Source organism: Telmatherina bonti (genome assembly GCF_933228915.1).
Source record: "Telmatherina bonti genome assembly, chromosome: 20".
Lineage (NCBI taxonomy): Eukaryota > Metazoa > Chordata > Actinopteri > Atheriniformes > Telmatherinidae > Telmatherina > Telmatherina bonti.
Window position 1 is genome coordinate 11,623,415 of NC_136618.1, and position 22,768 is coordinate 11,646,182.

General features: G+C 38.7%; 1 protein-coding gene across 1 annotated transcript in view; it reads right to left on the reverse strand.

The window, feature by feature from the left end:
- Positions 1–6,348, reverse strand: part of LOC306770895 (receptor activity-modifying protein 3) — a 51,321-nt gene extending 44,973 nt beyond the window's left edge. The window contains exon 1 of the mRNA XM_079259910.1: positions 6,133–6,348. Within this exon, the coding sequence (XP_079116036.1) occupies positions 6,133–6,184 (52 nt within the window). The 5' untranslated portion in view covers positions 6,185–6,348. The remainder of the gene's footprint in view (positions 1–6,132) is intronic.
- Positions 6,349–22,768: the final 16,420 nt, after the last annotated feature.

The following is a 22,768-nucleotide window of genomic DNA, read 5'->3' on the forward strand; positions in this document are numbered from 1 at the left end:
ACTTTTACATGAGTGAATGGATGAAAGTAACTGGGATTAAGACTGTTCACGATAAATCCTGCATTGCTTCTGCTCCTGTATGCATGTTTGTTGTTGTTTTTGTTTTTTTATTGCATTGTTGCTACATGTGTCTCACTCTATCATGGTCTAGATTCTATGTAGGAGCCCAGTCTGTCGTTTTCATCATAAAACCTGCTGAGGCATCCTGAGGAATGAAGCAAAACCATTTGCACAAGTTAAAACTAGCTTAGCTTGCATGTTGCTGTTGACTTCTATCTTAGCAACCACAACCTTGACGAGTAAAACAAGGAACAACTAGAGCTTGTGAGCTTTAGGCTAACAGACAAGGGCCCTAAGAGATTTACACACCTTTATCCAAGCGATCGCTGCAGACTCTGACTTGATCCGACTCACCTCCTTTTGATCCCAACAAGAGGTCAATAAGCCACTTTTCTTGACATCTCATAAAGTTCTCAGTTTGTTCTATCTTTCATTGACTTAACTAAGCAGCCTGAAGTAATCTGTAATAGTTTCATCCTTTAAATCACTGCAGTATACATGTACAATATTTTCAACAGGGGTTTGGTCCTCAAGAGCTACGATCCTGCAGCTCCTAAACGCAACCATTCTCCAGCACAACTCAATAAAAATGGCTTAATTTCCTGAAAGCCCTGTCATTCGGCTCTTCAGAGGCCCGGTAATGAGTCATTCATTCGATTCAGGTGTGTTAGAGAAGGGATGAATCTGAGGCCATGTCCACACGTCGCAGGTATCTCACAAAATTCTCTGATTTGGCCTGTCATCCACACCAAAATGCAGATTTCATCTTTTAGTATTAGTCTGCACCGTCCAACTTTCACCAACACAGTGCAGACTTCCGGTCTGGCCTTTTCAAAATAAAACCGCTTACTGAACACATGAACTCTTTTACATTTACACCAAACCAGATCACGTTGGAGGCATGTTTCCTGTTTGGTGGAAGTGACGCCGTGAGATGGAAGGTTATTCTGATTGGACAGGATTACAGGCGCTTCTAAAGGTTTCATATGCTTATGGATGTGCTTAACAACGCGGTTCTGTGGACATATGTGGATGGATTTGTATTTGGAAAAACGAGGTTGTGTGGACTCATTTTTATTGGCTGGAGGGGGGAAAATATTCGGTTTTAAAAAAGCACGGCTCCTTGTGGACAAGGTCTGAAAGTTGCAGGATAGTAGATCTCAGGGACCAAACCCCTGATCTACAACGAGCTGACATTACATCCCTCTCTTAACAATAGAGAGGGGTGTAATGTCCCAATACAAGCAATCTGGATAATTAGTCAGCATTTTGTTGATGAATCCTTGACATTGGTCAAATATGCTGACGGTGTTACAAACTTGTCCTTGACCCAAAAAAAAAACTCAAATTATCTTCCAACTTCATTTCTAGCCAGCATTTTTAAAAACACTACTTCTCCAAACTTAGCTAAACACTGTTAAATAAGCTTGTGGAGCAGAGTGAGGCTTCTTTTTAACATGTGTCTTAATCAAAAACATTAAAAGCATTTCAGGTCTGTTATGTCGTGATGAGCACCACTAACAACATGCATGTGTTTAAAAAAGCATCAAGCGTGTGCATAAAAAGCTGACTGAAATTCTATAAATAGCACTTTATAGGCAGAGATCATGCAGTTTTTTTTTTTAAAAAAAGCTATGTTTTGTTGGGACTGCTGAGAAACAATGGAGCCCCGAGGCGGCTTCCCTGTTTGAGTCGCTGTTTACAGGGAAAACAGATCCTTTGCATTCAGAGGGAATCACTCTTCCTCTGTTGTGCAGATGGAGACCTCATACGATGCAGAATCGACCGCCGGCCCAACATTAGGAGCCACATATCAACGTGACTCACTGCGTCGTGTTCTACTTTCCGTTAAACACACTGCATCTGGGGATCCTGATGAGAAAACCTTTCAGTCTAGACAGGAGCTATCATGGGAGACCACTCTTGCACGTTCATACGGCACCAAAGTAGAAGGTTCTCTTTTATGTTTTTTATGTTTGTTCTATTTATTTCTTTTTTAAGTCGCCGCGTGCACCTGGCTTCTTTTTCCTGCAGCTTAGACGGAGATGGGGCATGAAAACATGCTTTCAGTCAGAAAGTAAGTTCATTTTCAGCTTGGCTAAACAGTTGTCTGAGAGCCACAGCTGCTACGTGGCAGAAATCCAGCAGAGTCCAGACTGAAAGTCTGGCAGGACAAACAGTGGACAAGAACCTCTTTCTAAAACGAGCTCAGCTCTTTGCAATGAGAACAGAACTTCCTTAACTTAACAATGATGTTTTTAGCTTGATAATCTGTGAACCATTTAAATATGTCAACATTTCACAAACATAACTTTACAAATCCTTTGAGAAATCCCACATTAGAAATACGGGACTTTATTGCTTTACTGTTTTATTCTTTGTTAACTCTTTATTCTACATTTTATGTTAGAATTTGCTCGTTCCAGCAACGTTGGAAAGCTCTGACCCAAATCATGATGCTACCACCGCTGTGTTTCACAGAGGCGGTAATATTTCTAGTGCAGGAGGAGCCCAGTCTCACCAGAAAGTGTGTAATGTCACACCTAGTAGTCCACTGGATTAGGGATTCACTTGTACTTTGTGTTCTCATAAGCCTTTTTAGAAGAACTGAGCCTTTTTAAGGGAACCCTTCGTTATCTGAGGCAGCACTACAGGATAAAACAAGACATGTGATAGGCTGTAGTCCACTTCCTGCATTTGGTGGTGGTGGTGGGTTTTATGTCGACCAGAATTTCCTTCTTAGATGTGTGTGTTATTGATGTGAACCAGACTTTGAGAGCAAACCTTTCTCTAGAACACTAGTGTGTAACTGTTGTGGTTCCTGCTCTGACCTGTGCTGCAGTGGGTGTGCCTGTTTCCCTGGCAATCAAGTCCACACCAGGTTCTCATCGGGAAATCAGCAGCAGCAAGATAAAAGGCCAGCTCAGTTCACCAGTCATCGCCTGATTGTTGTTTCATCTGTGGTAACAGCTCTCGGCCATTGCAGCATTTCTGCTTAAGAATTTAAACTGCTTGTTTCACAACTGTCTGTTCTGTCACCAGTGCATGATTCTTGCCTGCCTGCCTGCCCGTCAACCTGCCTGCCTGGCCACCTACCATTCTGCCCAGGAGAACAATAAACCTGTCCTAGTATCCACATCCAATCTGCACTTGGGTCCTTGTTTGTCCTACACCACAACAGTAACAGTGTTAAACGGTGATTAATAGCTTCGCCTTTAGGTGATCTGTGCATGTTGTTCAGGTTTTTATATCTTGTCATGGAGGTCGCTAAATGAGTTATTTGTAGACTAGAGTCAATAAAAATATGACTGGAATAGAGCAGAAAGATGTTTTTGATGCACAGTCACCAAAACTGAGCTTAGTGAGGATAGTACGTAAACAGGAGTGTAAAAATCTGTAAATATCAGAAAACAAAAAATAAAACGTTGAAAAAAATAGTGTCAAAATGTACAACACAGTTTTGTTGGTTTTCCTTCAGTGTCAGTAATAAATTGTATTTTGTAGTTTTAGTTGGCCTTTTTGATGCTTTTAAATTCATTGTACATTATTTTAGTCTTGTTTTCTGATGGCTGAAGCTGTCCTGAAAGCATGTCAGTATGTTGACTGTAACAAAAGGTTCAGCTTCTACATGGAGTTTTACATTTACGCTCCTCCGCAGGGGTAATATGAATCTAAGGTTGGCCTCTTTGTGTATATGTGTATGTACATGCATTTATATAGGCAAATGTGTATGGGTCTATATGCGTATGCATGCAAATGTGTTTTTTTTTTTTTCTCTTTCCCTTTGTCTTTCTGTCTCTCCTATCCTCTCCAGTCTGGTCCAGGAGTGGAAACTCTGTATTACAAACAATTATGCAAAATAAATAGAGAAATAAAAAGAATCCAGAAAAATTAATGGGATCATTATACCAGTAAAGCTCCTCTTGGCAAAGTAAATTTGCCCAGTAGAACACCATTCAGACTATCATTCTGCTTGCTTAAATGCTAAAAAAAAAAGTTTTACATTTACAAAAAAAATAATATAAAACAAGTGAACCAAAAATAGCAAAAACTAAATAAAGTTTTGGCATTATAGGGCACATTCACATTAGCTTTTTTGATATGAATCTGAGTCTGTTTGCTCAGAAAGTCCGCTTAGTTTGGGGAAATGTGAATGTGCCAAACAAGTTCTGATTCGGGTCAAAGAAGCGGACTCTGTCTGCCTACAAACACAGGCCCATTTCAAGTGGACTAAAGTGGACTACAAAAACTCATTTCCTGCATCTGACGTAGCATTGCATTGTAAGTAAAGACATAGCGATCGCGTTTAGGGTCCTCTGCCTTGTCTGCTGTTCATACTGCGTCCATTGTTGCAGAGTATTTCTGCAGTATACTTGCATACGATACAATAAAAAAAACAAAAAAACAGGGATAGTTTCGTCTCCATTTTTGACTTGCAAGTGGAAGAAACAGTTTTCTTGTCCTCTCTTTCACTAAATTCTAGCACAGCGCCACCTTTGGTGGGAATGGGGATATATTATTCTAATGTTTGGCTCGTTTGACCGAAGTGCAGCGTGAACATGATCTCGGTCTGAATGGATACACCGCCCTACAACTATAAGCCGAGTCCCCAATCGGACCGAGTTGAGCGGACTATCCTGATGTAAATGCACCATTTAGCTTCTTTATGCTCGTTAGCTCACTGTACCTTAAGAGGCAACTTTATGACACCAAACAAAAAGACAAACACCAACTTCATTGTTCCGTCAGTATTTTCTTGTGGTTAACAAATTGTTTGTGTTCCGGCCAATCAATAAGTCAGATTTTCTTCTGCTTTCTTATTGGTCAGTGGTCATTTTGGGAAATGTCGCCCTCTAGCAAACAGCTGTTGGAACTACATGGCATTGCTCAAGAAAGGTTGTTTTACTTCAGTAAAGTGTAAAAACAAACCAGACCAAAGAAAGATTTCTCAGCTTAGTTGAACTGAGTCCCTCCTGGACTTTCCTGCTGTGAGTAATGGGAGTCCATGGATTAATGTAATCAATTCCATCCATTACAAGTTTAGATAACCATGTTGTTTTGTCAACATTAGCGCAAGTGAGCATTACAGCCAAACAAATGATAAATCAGAAGGAAAGTAAATAAGTAAAACATAACCATCATTTTTGTAGTATTTTACAGTCTGTCCCAAACTTTTTAGAGAAACTGACTCAACCTGAGAATCCATTCATGTTTTAGGTCACATTAATTCAGAAATGTAACATCTCTCGACTTGCAAGCACCACTGCGTTCACCTCGTGCTCACCCTGCCAGAGAATCAGGGCAGCACCTACAAGATAAGAAACCCAGCTTGAAGTCCGTAACCACAGACCTTGAAATTAAAATCCTGCATTACCAGGCTTGTCCGTTGGGGGAATCCAAGTATATTCAATCAGTGCAAGAACAGATGGTGCAAAGACGGAATATCAGCACACATCTGCTTTCTAAGAGCCCTCAGCTTACTGGCACTGCCTTTACTGCAAGCAGTTATGGTCCTAAACGTGGCTTTGGGTGAGAACAGCAAGTTGTTTAAAATTCAAGCTCGATTTCTCAAGCAGAGGTGGTTGTTTCTGTACAGAGCATCAATTAAACCATCTCAATCACAAAGTCAAGCCATATCCAGGAGTGGAGTCATCACTCGCTTCCTGGCACCAAATGAGAAACAATTTCATACATGATTTCTTCTCACCAGCTAATGAGCTAGATCCAGAAATTCCCATTTACCCTGATATAGGTCAGGTCTGTCCACTGGGGCATGATGCCATAGTACAATGCTGCATATTCCTCCTCCAGTGCATCCTGTGAGAGATACTCCAGCCCTCATACATAGGACAGTGCAGTTGCATAAAATTATAAAAGCATATTAGAAAAGTCGGTGAAACCAGCTGAGATTTAATGATGTTTAAGCATTTTTTTCTCCCCCATTAACAACTCAGAGAGACTACTTGCTGATGGGGAGTGATGCTCTGAAGGGTTTCAGTCTGCAACTTGTGCTCTGCAATTAATAAAACAAATAAATAAATGCACAAACAAATAAAAGTAAGGTGTACTCACCCAAAACCCCAACAAGAAAAAGTTTCAGCACGGCGAGCTCATGTGTATCCATCACGCTGCGAGAAACCACGTCGGACAGTGAATGAAACCTTCAGCTGCAGCTCCGGCAAAATCTGCGCTTCAATCGAACCATAGTTGAAATAAAAAAATTTATCCCAAATGTGCGCGTTTGGTCATGCTGTCACGAGACACGGTGGCGCGTGCAGAGAGGAGACAGGAGGGGAAATCAGAAAACAGATAAGTAAACAGAAAATGAAGAGGAGTCGGATCCCAGGAGGTCGACTTGGACTCGGAGCGGGTCTCTGCTTCTCTGAGCCGTCAGAGGCTCCGGAGGACCGCTCCATCCTGCATCCTCCGCGGGGGGAGGGGGGGAGGATGATGGCGCTGGGGGTCCTCCATGCCAAGCATGATGGATCCTACACTGTTAACACTCTGCAGATGTGTTACAGATGCATGCAGAAGAAAAAATAACAGTTTAACAGGACAAATATAAAATAAGACTCATTGTAGTTTCATATTAGAAAACATACTTTAATCAAAATGTTTTATCAAGTTAGCATAAATTTATTTAAGATTATTACAATTTTAAAGTAATAAACGCGTAATAAACTAATTTAAACAATAAAATTGTTGCCCAATTTAAATATAAATGTATTGATTTAATGATCTACAAAAATGTTCTTGGAGCCAAACTTCTGATGTTCTTCCATGAAACAACACTGACCTCATCTGGTTTGTTTTTCACATAACATCTCCTTCATTCAGCACATTAAAGTTATGCAACAGCAGAGCATTTCAACTCAATAAAGAACCAGTTGTGCCTTCATGTCAGCAGCTGATCCCACTAAAACAAGAAAAACTAAAACCAGTAAGAACAACAGAAAGAGAGAAAGTGAGGGGTGGTGTCCCGAGCCCACGCTGTACGGTCGTAAAATCTCTGTTCTGGTATTTTATGGTCCTGAAAATATGAAACGTCATGAATCCGAAATGGAGGATGGAAACGTGCCAACGTGCCATCTGGAATATCTGTTCAGGCTCCTTAATCTTCGGGGGGGGACTGCGATAGATAATGTTCAGATTTAACCATGTGGATTTTTATGAACTCACTCTGTCTGTGGACACTGGGAGGAATGGTGATCCCATCCCTCCTTTCTTTAAAGGTATCCCTAAAAAAGTCCAAGCTTTTCAGGTTTGTCTTTCCTGCACAACACCTAGTTATAATCATTTAACTGGTGAGGACGTCAACAGGGGGGATTTAAATGACCACTACTGTTATTTCTGACTGGTATAAAAAAGCAGGGCCATGTAGCTGAAACCAGTAAACATGATGAGAGACTGTTGTCTCCTCTATCATACAGAATTTATTCATCTGGAGGCTCATTAAGTCACTGCTCAGCACTGAGGGAATGTTTTGTTCTCCAGCTCTGTAACTCTTTGTGATCACGGGGATAAAAATAAATGTGGTTTTTTTTTTTTTGTTTGTTTTTTTTAGAATAATAAGAAATAATATAAAGACGCCTCCATGCAGAAGGCTTTTTTCCCCTCTATTATACAAGAAGTTTTATCTTCTCGTGCTGAGTGGCTTTCCTCTGATACAGAGCACAGTTTCCTTTCCAACTTTCTCCGGGTTTGTGTGAAAGTAGTTGTGTTTTGTAGGAGAGGAAGTATCTGTTCTTAGTCTCTTGCTTATTTGGCAGAACAACAAACGTCGACTGTAGAAACCCTGATTTTATCTTCTGTCTCATGATCCTGTTTCATTTCTAACCATTTCTGTATCATTCAATTCAACAGTTTTAAAGAAATGGTCATTAAAAATGCTGAAACTGGTTTTATCTGGGAGTATTTTCTGTCTCTGATTGATTAAAACATGTTTGTGGTGATAAAAGGTTAAACCCACGAAGAAATCGGTGAATTTGATCAGTGAGTTCTTATTTAAAATGTTGTAAAATTCAGAAAATGAGATTCAGACGCCTCCGATCTCCATCATGACGTCTTTCCTATTTCATCTTCACTCGTTTTTTCATCACTTTCTTTTATACCTCCTTCCTTCTCTTCCTTCATTCATCCATCCTTCTCTCTCCTTTGCTTTACCTATCCATCCTACCCCTCCCTCATCTACCTTTCTATCATGTCTCTTTATCTCCTACCCAACATCCTCTCAACTCTTCTCATCCATTCTTCCCTCTTTTCCATCATCTATCGTTCTGATCCCAAGCCCTCATTTATCCATCAATCCGTCATCTTTTCTCCCTCCACTTAATCACCAGTCCTCCATCTCCCTCATCTACCATCTATATTCCCTCTTTTTCCCACAAATGTTAGTCCTTCTCTCCCTTATGCACCATCCATCCATCCATCTACCCACCCATCCATCCATTATCCATCCATCCATCATGCATCCATCCACCCATCCATCATGCATCCATCCATCCATCCATCATGCATCCATCCATCATCCATAATACATCCATCCATCCATCATGCATCCATCCACCCATCCATCATGCATCCATCCATCCATCCATCATGCATCCATCCATCATGCATCCATCCATCCATCCATCATCCATCCATCCATCCATCCATCATCCATCCATCATCCATCCATCATCCATCTATCCGTCAATCTATCATCCATCCATCATGCATACATCCATCCATCCACCCACCCATCCATCCATCCATTATCCATCTATCCGTCAATCTATCATCAATCTATCATCCATAATACATCCATCCATCCCTCATGCATCCATCTACCCATCCATCATGCATCCATCCATCCATCCATTATCCATCTATCTGTCAATCTATCATCCATCCATCATCCATAATACATCCATCCATCCATCATGCATCCATCCATACATCCATCCACCATGCATCCATCCATCTATCCTCACCCTTGTCTCTCTCTTCACTCACCTATACATCCTTCCCTACTCTTATCTATTTTTCCATTCTCACCATCCCTCAGTATTCCATTATTTCATCATCCATTCTTCCAACCTCCCCCTTTTATCCCTCCTTTCCCTTCATTAAACATCCTCCCATTCCTCCTCACCTCTCCTGCCTCCCTCTTCCTCACTCATCCATCTTTACTTCTTTAATCTATCCTTCTTTTAAACCCCACCCTTCCACCGTCCTCCGTCCATCATCCATCTATTCTTCTTCCTCTTCAGCCTTAATGTTGCTTCAGCTTCTCTTTGCTCAGCAGTTTTCTGTTACACACTTTAAAGACTGATTTTATCGCTTCGTTGAATAAAAGAAACTTAATTTTATTTTCTCTTCTGTTGTCACTGAAGCCATCAGAAAATATTATAGATTATAGTCAAGCTCTTTGTTTTGTTGTTTTTTTTCCCACTTAAATCAACGTTCACTTTAGCAAAATAACTGAACTGACTGGTTACCGTCAAGCTTACTCATTTCTCCCAAACATGATATCTTTCCATTGTTGTCCACTTACTCTCCATTGTTGTCTGTCACTTTCTCAGTAATGTTTCCTGCATTCCAGTGGAAAAATAACAGCGTCCGTAGAGGAAGAGGGTGCTGTTCTCCCTACAGAAGCTGAGCCAACACTGATACAGATCTGCAGGTGCTGGAGGTGGAAAGCCAGAAAAATAGATTTATTTTAGTGAAATGAAACAAAATGTTGTGATTAATACTTTGTAAATTATTATATTTAATGATTAAAAGTCTTTTTTTAAAAGAATCTTCAATTAATATGATGCTTTGTTTTGAATAAATACATTTGTAATACATTACTTTGTATTTATAACAAATGAGTATATCTGTATTTACTTGAGTTGACTCAAAACAATTTAATTTCTCATGTAAGAAAGTAAAAAGATAAATCAGATTATAATGTAGAGAAAGTTTATTTTTTCATTAATCTCCAAAATCCTGGGGAATTTAAATACATTAATATTTATTAAAAATATCTACAATTGTTTAAGTTAAATGACTTATCTTAAATAAGATTTTTTTTAAAATACAGATTCATTTTTATTAAATTATTTTAGTCCATGAGTATAAATCAAAAGTTATGTTTTTACGCTACACATTTTTTATTAGAATGGCTAAATCTAAAAAATAGATTTATAGATACATCTATTCCTTTTTTATTCAAGCAAGCTGATTTATCAATAATAAATGAGTCAAATGTATTAAGACTAATAATGCTTATTTATGCACCTTGAATTATTTTATTATTTTACAATCGAGCCATTATAAGGATAAATCAAACAATTATCACAAGGAAGAGAAATGTATTTCTTCTTTCTAATGAAACAGTTGCCATATTTCACGTTTAGGCTGTTATTAAACTGTAAATTATCATTTTAGCAGCCGGTTAACAAATTAACCCCACAAAAAAAAAAAAAAACTCATAGTGGTTATAGAAAGGAAAACACTGGGAAGAAGTCCGGAAGGAAACGGACAAGGGGGTGAAACTTCCAGAAAAGGGAACGCGGCCAGCTGTGATCACCTGGCCCTGAGTCGCCGCGCGCTCACCTGTCTGTCACGGGAGGTGTTGAACTTTAACCCACCATGACTTTGATCTTCGTGGATACGTGTCAGGCTCTCATGAGCTTTGCAGCGAATCCCACGCTGCATTTTTAGGATGCTCCGGGCCGGAACCCTGCAGGCTGAGTGGACCAGTTAAAGTAGGATGTCAACAAGTGACGCAGCAGAGCTGAAGCTCAGAGCTGCAGGAGGAGAGACGCCTCCATGTCGAGCCCCGAGACCCACACGGAATCCAGCTGCAAAGTAGGTGAAAAAAAACACATTAAAGTTCACTTTACCTTTTAGTTTCTTACTAATATGCTATGCCTATGCTTTTTAGTATTCTTTAATATGACGCTGAGCCATATTTCTGCCTCTGTGTGCCTTTTACTCGCGTTGTCATGAAGCGAAAGGAACCTTCACGCCAAATCGCGTTTAAATTTCCGCGCATTTAACGATTTTACGCTTCTCTGAAAATATTTGCGTGTCTTCTACACAAATTAAAACGCAAATCAATTATTTATAATATTTCTTTCAATTCGGCATTGATGTGGTGTCGTTATTTTCCTATGTATATGTTTGTCACTGCTGAAAATTACCCCCACCGTATGCCTTGCATTTGACAGCTTATCACGGCGGGTTTAACTTTTGAAATAATGCTTACATTTAACTTGTGTCTGAGTTATAAGATATCTTGACGAATATTGGTACCATCGGATATCATATTTCAAGAAAGGGTTAACAAACGTTAGTTATTACAAGTTACTAGAATTTTTTACTACGTTTTACTTGGAGTTCTTCTTCTTCTAACTTAAAAATGTGACGCAGCCTCCAAAACTCCAAAGGCTGAGACGGTATGCATTCACAAAAGTGATGCTTTTCGTGGTTGAGTGTGTGTTAGTGAGTGTTTACCATACATTTGACTAGATAACAGCTTGGTGATGCTGGTTCGTGTTCAGTGTTGCAGCAGACGAGCTGATACATGCAAAGCCAACTCTGCAAGCAGCCATATAAACCCAAAGATATTGTTTGTGCATATATATGCTCCAAACTGTGTTTATTCTGTGCAATCCTCCAGCTAATTCCCCTTAAACCTGCCAATGTATACCTGCCTATAGGTTGCAAGACAAACAGCTCTTTGAGAACCTGGCTTGCAGTGAAGGTGTGGCTGCAGAAGAACAAGTCTCACTTTGTCCTGGCTACCTTTTGTTAAGACTCACACAGACTATGCTAAGTTATTACACTCCCTTTGACTGTAACTTTTAAAAAAGGGAGTTTATGATGTAAATCATTTGCAGAAATTGGAACATTGCACATGTTTGTCAGCGCTGAGCTCACACCCACTCTTTAATTCAGGCTGAATCCTTGTGGTTATGTAAGTGCTAGTTGGCAGATTGGGCACACACCCACAGCAAGGCTGACCTCAAGTATAAAAGAACACAGCATTAACCACGTTTTAGCTGCATAACGCTGCAGCCCAAAGAGGCTCTCAGAAATAACAATTAGTCATCAGCTCTGCAAACCATCAAAACAAAGAAAGCCTCAGGTCAGTCATGATAAGTTGCTTGTTTAAACATCAGCTGAGCTTCTTGATTTTTTATTGTAAACTCCCTGTATAAATTTGATTTATATTGATTGAAGCTCTGAATTTTAATCGTCAAATTAGGTAAAGCTCTATGGCTAAGTAGAGCAGAGAAATCAGATGATTAGTACACGTATCTTCAAAGTAGAGATGATGCATTCAAAGTTAATCAGAATTATTCAAACATTTTTCCAATACTCCACCCTGAGCAGATGTTTAGTGTTTGCTAACACCATGTTGTTAGCATTGTCATGTGCACATGTTGTTACTATTCTGTTTTATTTCTGTTTTCCAGAAATACAGTTGTGTTGTAAGCATTGTCCATGAATCTGTATCCTGTACTAGTTCGCAATCCTGTGCTGATAGTTTTTCTTGATGAGACTGTTAACTATGGTGGCTGACAGGTGGAAATGTGCTTCATACACAAAAGCATGCTGCATACACAAACAGAAATGCTAACACAAAAAGCTGCAAGTACGCAGGAGTGCTGCAGAAACAGAAAAGTGTAGCATATACAGACACTCGATGCAAAAACAGAAATGTGCTGCAAAAACAGAAATGGGCTGCAAATACAGAAACGTTATGTAGACTTGTGAACTAATCCTTGTTCTCATAGATCTTCTGGCATTTTGGAAATGATAGAAATTCATTTTGTTTTCTTTTAGTTGACTTGAAACAACAAAGTGATGAAACAACAAAGTGTGTTCAGTGACAGGCTTCTTCAGGTCTGCTGTAAGACTGAAAGATACACAAGGTCATTCCTGCCAGCAGCCATCAGCCTCCGGAACAAGACCTCCTCTAGTTAATTATTATATACTACAATGTTGAATTTCCCTTTGGGGATTAATAAAGTATTTGTCATTCATTTTCATTCATTTCACTGAAGAAATGGCTAAATTGATCATTTACTTCTATTAAAGTGGTAATTTCAAGATAAAACACAGCATTATAATATCAATAATGATTAAATTAAACAATTTTTTTTCAGTTCTTATAGAACATTAAATTTACTAAATAAGTTTTTCTATTAGTTTATTTTTGTTTTCTTAAAAAATGATGCTCCATATTATTTCTTACACTATTTCTTACATTTTTTAATTTTATCTTTAGGCTGGAACAAAAATTAAAATAGGAACAGAATTTGACATGTGTCCGAGTTTTTAGAAAGCACAACAAATCCATTGATTCTCACCATTGACATCGACTCAGCAGCTTAAATGACTGCTGAGAGCTGCTGTGCAGTGGGGACTATAAGGTGGGCAGTGAAATTTTCAATTTGACAGAATGATCAAAGCATAGGTGACCTTTTAGCACCCTATCATTATCATTTCAGCACTGTAATTGCAGACTTTCCCACACACAGTGCTTTCAGAGTGATCCTATGATCAGGGAGGAAAAGAGCCTGTAGAGTCTAATCGTCATATATAATTATACTTTATAATTCCCCTGTGAGGATACACTATATTTCCATTAAACTTCATTTTATTAAAGATTGGATACTCCAAGATGAGGACATGGAAGATCCTAAATTGATTTCCTGTATGTTATAAAAAAAAAAGTCAGAGCTTGGACAAGTGGAAGTGAAGCAGGTGGGCAATTTTTAGCAGATAATAACTGTAGTACTGCAACACTTTTGTTATAGAGACCATGGAAACGTGGACTAGTGGACGCAATCGCAGAGATGGAAGGCAGGGAAGTAGAGGTGGTGCCAAGAATATTCTTCAATAAATAGAACTGGACACAAAAAGCAGCTTACCTACACAATGAACAAGTAACTCAAAAACTGCAACTGAGGGGTATAAATACACACAAGAATAGAGCTAGACACAGGTGAAATGGATGAACTAAATGAACCCAGGTGAACTGATGAACAGAGACAAGGCTAAACAGGAAAAACTACTAAATAAAAGAGGAAACCAGAACTGAGAAAACACATAAAACCACGACCCCACAACAACTTTGGCTTTTATAAGGTCGGGAGATATCTGCTAAAAATGGCAAATGTAAGAAATCACATTAATGTCTTGGAAACAACAGTTGAAGCACCCGCCGAACAGAAGATTATCATCTCAGAAAGCAATTTACAAACTGGAACATTTATTGTGGATTTTGGTCCGTATTCCTCACATTCAAGCACCCGACTTGAAGAAACACAAACATCTGGTGAACAAAATCAAAATAAAGATAAATTATTAATGGGAGATGTTATTCAAGTATTTCCACATCTTAAAAGCGAGTTTGCATACTGAATAGCTTAGAAGAGATGACCTATCCGATAGCTCAGATCTTTACACAATCGTTACGTTTATATGGGAGTTTTAATTCCTGTTTAATTCCGAATAAAAGCTAATTCAGCTTTAAACAGATAAAAAACGACCATGTAAACACTTAATTCCTAATGCAAATTTCTATTCAGAATTAAACTTAATTCCAACCTAAGTGGCTGGTTTATTCGCATTTTAATTCCGAACTATTTAATTTCTCTGTCATATAAACCTTAATTCCGCTCTAAGTTAATTTCAGTCGTTCTGCGCATGCTTGTTACCTTGTCCTGTCCCGATGACGCGCGTTGTTTTGCCTCCCGTGTTCGGTGGTCTATCTTTCTTCTCCTTCTCAGTTGCTGCAAAAAGTGAAGTAGTGTGCTCTTGTTGAGCTGGTACTTCAAATTTATGATAAAACTAGCTGTGAAACCGGTACTTATGTAGCTTTTACAAGTTACGACTGAAAAGACGGGAAGCAGGGAGCCAACCTTGTTTATTTCCGGTATACGTCATACGTCACATGCACCCTCTGTCCAATCAGAACCTTCCCAACCCGCCGCTCTAAAGAGGAATTAAGTGAAGACGTGTTTCACATAAACCTTCATTCAGAATTATTATTTTCATGTAAACTTGTATGAGAATACGTTTATTCCGAATGATTTCATTCCAAATTAAAAAACATGACGTAACTGTACACAATATGCAAGAACAATTTATCCGTCAGTTCATTTCCCAGAAATCTGAAACTATCTGATGCTTCAGACAAGCTTCTACATGACCAGGAAGATGAAATCATGGAAAAACTTGGAAGTTTATAACTTCTGCATATGTGGATGGGTTGGATTAAGACATTCCATGTCATTTTGTTGTTTTTATGGTGTTATTGCTCCGTGGTTTTGGTGTAAACAAACGATCTGCTCTGTCGCTCTATTGTAGTTTAAATGGTCCTAATCATAAAGTTTGCTGGGACATCCTGGTAAAAGAAAAAAATTACATTATTTACAGTTTCAGGCTTAGCAACAATAATCCTCACAAGTACAATAAGAAAACCATTACAGCCTGTATCACCCCCATAAGCTTTCATTTAGCTGCAGCATAGCAGAGGCTAACAGAAAAAGACCCAACCAGCTGAAGTAAAAATATTTCCAAACCAATTAACCCAGTGAATTCTGCAAACTCCATACCTTCACCACTTCATGATCCACAGGACCAGTAAGGCAGACGTGACATCACATTAAGCTGAGTCACTTTCAAGCAGGACTTTCATGCTTTGTTGTAGAATTTGGAGTAGAGATACAACATTACAATTCAGACATGTTTTATCTACACAGATACCCAGACTGAAGCCAAAGTCTGTAACGTAATGTTACTTCTGAATCTTGTGTCACCATAACTTCATTAGATTGTCCTCCAAACAACAACAATGAAAGCAATTTTATTGCTTGTGTAATATCAGGATTTCATTTTAATGGTTCGAACGATGCTTCGGATGTTTTTATTTACAACAAGTGTGCTACTGCAGACACATTTTTCTCTTGCTTTGGTTCTTTTTTAATATTCAAAAATGCAACTTTACAGTTAACTGACAATACCTCTTCTAATTTTATTAATTAGATATATTAGAAATAAATTAATTACGAATTCTACCAAGTAGTTTGTTCTTGTGACTACTTAATAAGTTGTGACATGCTAAAAAAGAAACAGAATTCTATAAAGAAAAAGGTGCATTGATGACATGATTATATAAGTAATGATAATAAATAAAATTAATTTTATTTTAACGACACCCAAAAGTGCTTTTCAGCAAAAGAACAAATTTTTTTTAAAAATTCTTAGGATTCATTTACACATGAAAAAATCTCATATCAATAAAATCATTAAATGACTGACAAGATGTGTGTTAGTGAGACTTTTTTAACAATCTCAGGTCAGACCAATCTTGGATGTAAATAAATAAAATAAACCATAAACAATATATCAATATAGCAATAATTGGGAAAAAAATGTAAATAAAAATCCTATAGACTAGTATAATAAATCAAACCAACTACCTTTATGTGGAAAGCATTTTTTATACAAAAAAATGTGCACAAAATGCTTTATACACTGCTTTAAAAATTCATTAATAATGCACAGCATGTAAACGTCCAAATTAGGTCATTAATAAAAAAATTGGGAAAACAAAAAATAAAACCAGATCTAATATGTAACACGAGGAGCTAAATCAATAGTAAAATGCCAATTATGAATATTGTTGAACTTCAATTAAACTATTGCTACTACTATGAGTACATCTGTATATACTCACTGGAAACAACTAAAAAATGTTGCAACCACAACGTTTAATTCTGGAGGTCACCAGTAAGGGGTAGTACACAGCATATGGACTCTGAAAAAGTGAAAAGGCTTATTTACCAATCTCTTGCTAACTTTTAAAGACTGCTTGTCGCTGTTCAACAGTAGGAAAAGGTGCAACAGCTGCTGGTAGTTGCGAACAAGGCCTGAGAGGCGCTCTGATCTGGTGTTTGTGCTCTTCTTCACAGGATTGCCTCAAGCGGTGAAGTCAATATTGCAACTCGCACACGCAACACGTTACTTCGCATCAATGCCAGTGGCCAACATGCCAAACGTGCTGAGAACGTGTGGCTGCAATGATATGCACACAGATGCGTCGCTCACAGAAAGTATATCGCAGCCTTTTGTATTAAACTTTGCTTGTCTGCTCTCCGGTCCTCAGGAAGGCTGTTTCACAGGCAAGGACCGTAAAAATTAAAAGACGCTTAGATCCTTAGTCTCTACTTTAGGACTGAGTAAGGCGACATTCAGACTGCAGGGCATTATGCTCATTTCCGATTTTTTGTGAATTCTATTTTTTGAGAGTTCGTTACCATTTCCATTAAATGCTACGTGTATGTGATACCCTGTATGAACCTCGTGGACACCAAAGTGTCCTGCATGCGTAGAAGAAACAACAACGTGACTGTTAGCACGTCGTCATGTGTGCTGAAGTTAACATGAATGGTAGGGGTAGAGAATCCTGTTGAAAAACTCAAATATTGGAATTTTTTGCTTCACAATTTTAAATGAGACTTTTTTTCTCAAATAAATAAAAGCAAATCCATTATCAAATTTTTTCATTTTTACCATTTCTATTATTTTTTTTACTTGTCTTCTTTGGCATTATAGCAGCAGAATGATGGTCTGGCTACTGTGTTGTTCTTTCCTAAGTGAAAATAAGAAAAATGATGAGCAAAAATGTTTTTTACATTTTTTTTGTTTGTTTTTAGTCAACAAAAAATCAGCAATATCAAAAAATCACGAGAATCACAATTTGAATCGATGCCCAATAAAATTGTAATAGAATTAAATTGGGACGAAATCATATTGTTACAGCCCTAATGGATGGTAACAGCAGAGTGTATCTTGCTATTTTAAAGTTGTTGTCCAATTTGGAACCAGTACACTTGCCATGGCATAGTATTTAAGAAAATTAAAAAGGAGAGTCAGAATTTTGGCCATGGCATCTTGTGGAGAAGTGGCATCAAAATCTGGACAGAGAAAGGTACGAAGTCGCAGCCAGGAATCGTGGGAGATCGACATGAGCGCCTTTACTGATAAGGAGTTTATTCATAACTGACGTCTAGGTTGGATTAATTCCGCTTAGCTGTTCAGACTGAAGTCGCGTTACAAAAGATAAGACACATATCGGATTTAGGACCACAAATCCAAGTGGCCGGGTTGCATTTGAAAAGTATTGAATTTGTGTCATTCAGACTGTTATAAAAAGATCCGATACAGATCACATGGGGGCAAAAAACTAAATTTGGATGACTTCAGCCTGCAGTCTGAACGTAGCTTAAAGAGACCAGTCTCTGGTGATCTGAGACCTTACAAACTAAAAGCAAGTTGGATAAATACTTTGGACTAAAAGCCTTTTACCGCTTTAAAACCTAATAGTGATTAAAAATTAGTCTGGAAGCCATTGTAGAGCTTTTAAACTCAAGATAATCCAATGTTGCTTTCTCGTCTTCATCTGAGGAAGAGAAGCAGAGTTTTGAGTTTAATAATAATAAAATGTAGCATTTATAATATGAAGAAGAGCTCTTTGTGATCCATCATAAAACCACACCAGGTCAGCCTCTTATACAACGTGGATCATTTCAGTTTTACAAGCTTTTAATATTCCTGTGATGTGATAAGATTTTCTTTTGCTGCCTCTGGGAAATTATGGCAGATAAATACACTGAAGGTGTGTTATTCTTGGCACAGCTTAGGAACATGCAGATCTGCTGCCTTCCCTCCCTCTTCACGTTTCTGCTTCCCTCTCACATCTAGTCACGGCAGGTTTTCAATGCTTTAATGAGACCAATGAGTCGCCCCTGAAGGCAAGGTGGGATGCTGAGAGCTACAGCACTGTCTGATTGTCCCTGGTAATATAAAAAATATCACCATGTGAGCCAAATTTTTCACACCTACCTCCTCTGAACTCCCGTTTTCCCCCTGAAAAAAAGAAATGAGTGAATGTGAACCATGCTGTTGGAGATAATCTTTCTATTTACTGAACAAAGGTTGCGCTGACAACGACACAGCGGTTTGTCTTTGTTCAGCCATCATCGTGATGAGTTTTTGGCACAGCGTAGGTTCAGCGGTAAATGTGCATGTCTTGGTGACTGTATTCGTGGGTGTGTGAGCTGTGTCCTCTGCTTGTAAGAGAAAGTGTTGAACGTTACATAATCCATCTTATCGGAGCAGCGCTGTTGCTGCGATAAGACGACAGAAGAATAAATGTTTGTTTGGTTTTTCTTCGGGCTCAGCTCTCTGCCTGGTTACACACTGTAGCGATTACATTACAGCAGAGGGAGATAGCTCCGTTGTAAGCCGTTAAGTGTGTTGCATTAAACATAAAGACACTATGTAGATCCTGTAAATCATTAATTGATGATGAAGAATGAAGAACGAGGAAACATCTATTTAGTCAGGACACTAGTCAATCATTTATTTGATATTTTATATTTTATATTTTAAAGAGCATATTTCAAGTCAGAGTCCCTCTTAAATCAGTATGTAGAAAAATACTGTAGAAACTGATGTTGCATAAAAACACACTTATAATCCACTATTTGGGCTCTTGGAGTAGTTTTGTAAGAATTTTACTACTAAATCTAAAACCAGAAGACAGGAAGTGACGTAGAGAGAGGGTGACCGGCGTTGTGCCAGAAAAAGTAAGAGGGTCTTGGCTGCTGCCTGGAGAATGAGGTGGGGCTGGATATTGGGCAGGGTTGGACGTCCTCAACATTTTGATTGGATTAACCCTAACCCTAACTGTAACCCTAACCCACGCCCATTTGACATCCAACCCCACCCGATATCCATCTCAGCCCCATTCTCCAGGCTGCAGCCGGGGGTTATCCGAAAAAGCACCCCGACCATGAAAAGCAGCCCCTCGCATTGGGCACAGTAACAGCATCTCATGTCTGAATCACCAACAGAATGAGTTTCCTATGATGAGTTAGGGAATAGTGTGTACATTCGGACACAGCACATGTATCCCTGCTCCAACACACCTGACTCAAACTAATCAGTCATTGTGCAGAACTTCATTAGCTGTTGGATCCTTTTACTGGATGCCAGGTGTGTTGGAGCAGGAATACATGTAAAACTTGCAGGACAGCGGCTTTCAAGGAATGACTTTGGAGACCGCTGTTTTAACATCGGCAGCAGTTGAAGGAACTGGATAGACTGCAGTTCTGCGGGTTTTGTTTAAACGTTTTTAAATCATTGTTTTCCTTCAGGTATTTCTCTTATTTATTATCAGCTGCAGGGAACGTTGTGGAATTTGGTCATGGTTCATAAACCCAACCTCAACCAGCGTTTACTTCTCAGCGGCTGGCTGCAGATAAGATCGTTTTCTGATTTCATCTTCAATGTTCTCAGATTGCAGATGCAGATTGTTTCGCATGATGATAAAGCAGCTTCGCAGATGTAATCCTTTTTCAACAGAAATACAGAAACAAACTGGTTTCTTTTCACTGTAAAACCTCAAAGGAACCAATTAGACTTTATGTATTAATGTTTTCATGCAGAACTAAATGTAGGATAAAAAAAATATATAAAAACAATCAAAAACACTAAAAGCACCGTCATCGTAATGTACTAAAACTACATTAAAGACCCATGTGGGAGAATTACTCCCATCTAGTGGGACGCTAGTTGAATGCAAACATCAAAGGACTGCCCTTTAGCACCTCGCTGCTTGAGAACGTTATTACCGCTACCGAAGCTGCAGAGAGTCTTAAGTGTGAAAACGTCAACATCTTGCACAAGTTACATCGTCACGTCAGGTGATGATGTACAGAACGATACAGAACTCTGTTTTGTTATGGATGCCGATAAGGTACAACAGTGTTAGTTTTAGTGTTCCTACTCCAACAGACCTGATTCTGTTAATTAAACTTCCTCATCAAGTTTTGTTGCAAGCCTGTTGACAAGCCATTCATTTCATTCACATGTGTTAAAGTAGAGTTGCCTGTAAAGATTCGGGATGGCGGTATTTGAGGACCAGGATTGGGAAACACATGGCTACAAGCACGGCCTCCATGTATTTAGTACCAAGCTACCGCTAACAGCTAATGTCCCTGTGTGACTAGAGGGAGGAGACCACCCCCCCACCCCCTTTGAAATCAGTTAAAATAAATTATGAAACACAAGGAAAAACTCTGGAGAAACACAGCTGAAAGAAGCGTACGGTGGTCTGCTGTGACTTCTGTAAAGAGTAACTACATACTGTTGGAATGGAGCTTTTCCACTTTAGGCTAACTAACAAATTAGCATCTCTGCTATTTTATACAGCAAGTTTGTATTATGATTATTATCTCTGTTTTGCTCTGTACAGCACTTTGGTCGACTGTGGTTGTGTTAAAAGTGCTATATAAATAAAGTTGCAAGTTACAGTAAATGATCTGACTCAAACTGAAGAATAAAGTAGGGGCTGGACTACCTGCCCTGTTTCTAACATAACACCAAGATAAACTTCACTGTTGGATGGAATAAACATACCTGTCCAGTAGAAAGCTGCAACTTCCGCCTCAGCTTTGAAGTTCCTCTCCCTCTATCTGGGAAACGCTACACTGATGTAGAATCTCCTTTTCTCCTCGTCATTGTCTTTCTTTTCTTGGCTATTTTTCCTCCCTCTTGCAGGGCAAAGAGTACAGATGGTCCTCCATTTCAATGGAAAACAGCAAGTTGAATGGTCCACAATATAAGTTAAAACCAAGGGTTTCATTTTAGAGACGTACAATAATTAAATCTCAGATATCAGCCATCCCACCAATATAATTAACCATTACAAAAAGAGAACAGAATCCAAATCTGTTTTTGCAATGATTTTTGCGGGTTGTCTTAGTTCTGGTTTCCCGTCCTATTTCGTAGTTTTCCTTGTGTTTCCCGTTTAGCCTCGTTTTCTGTTAGTTAGTTCACCTGGGTTTAGTTAGCTCATCCATTACACCTGTGTCTTGTTATGTTCCCTGTGTGTTTATGCCTCTCAGTTTCAGTTAGTACTTGCTGTTTCATTGTGTTTGTTGCTCTTCCTCATGGTCTGGTAATTTATTAAAGTAATATTCTTGGCACTTCCTTGGCCTTCCTGCCTCTCCGTCGCTGCAATTGAGTCCACATCTCTACATCTCCACACTGTCAGGAAAGTTTTAAGGCGTATAGCAAGGCTATTTAACTCGGTCCCACAGCTCTGCAGGTTTTCAGCATGTCCCTGCAAAAGCATAGCTGAGTCAAATTAACGAGTTAATGTGCCGAACTTGATTGGCTGTAGGATTGCAGCTGCCATGGGACTGAATTGAGTAGCCCTGTAGTATAAGGATTACTGGCCTTCATTACAAATAATTGTCATGATTCAATTTGACATGTTGTACATAACACAAGTATTTTTTATGCAGCACAAGGAGTGAATTTTCCATCATCATTCAGTTTTTTTTCACATTTTCCAACAGGCTAACATTAGCATGCAGAATGATGCTGTATTTTCATTCTACATCGTCTTTGCATATCAGTGTTGGTTGGAAATACTGATATCAGTTATCAGCCTCATTTCCTGAAAGCTGTCAGAGGTCATCTGATGTTTGGACAGTTCCTCTAAAGATTCAAATAAAAAATTTTATTTATTTATTTGTTTTATTGTTAATGGCCCTTTAAGCCACAACCCATGAAAAACAGTAAGAAAGTCCATTTATAAAAAGGAAGTTTTTTTTCTAGTCCTTTAGCAAAATGTAACACAACATGT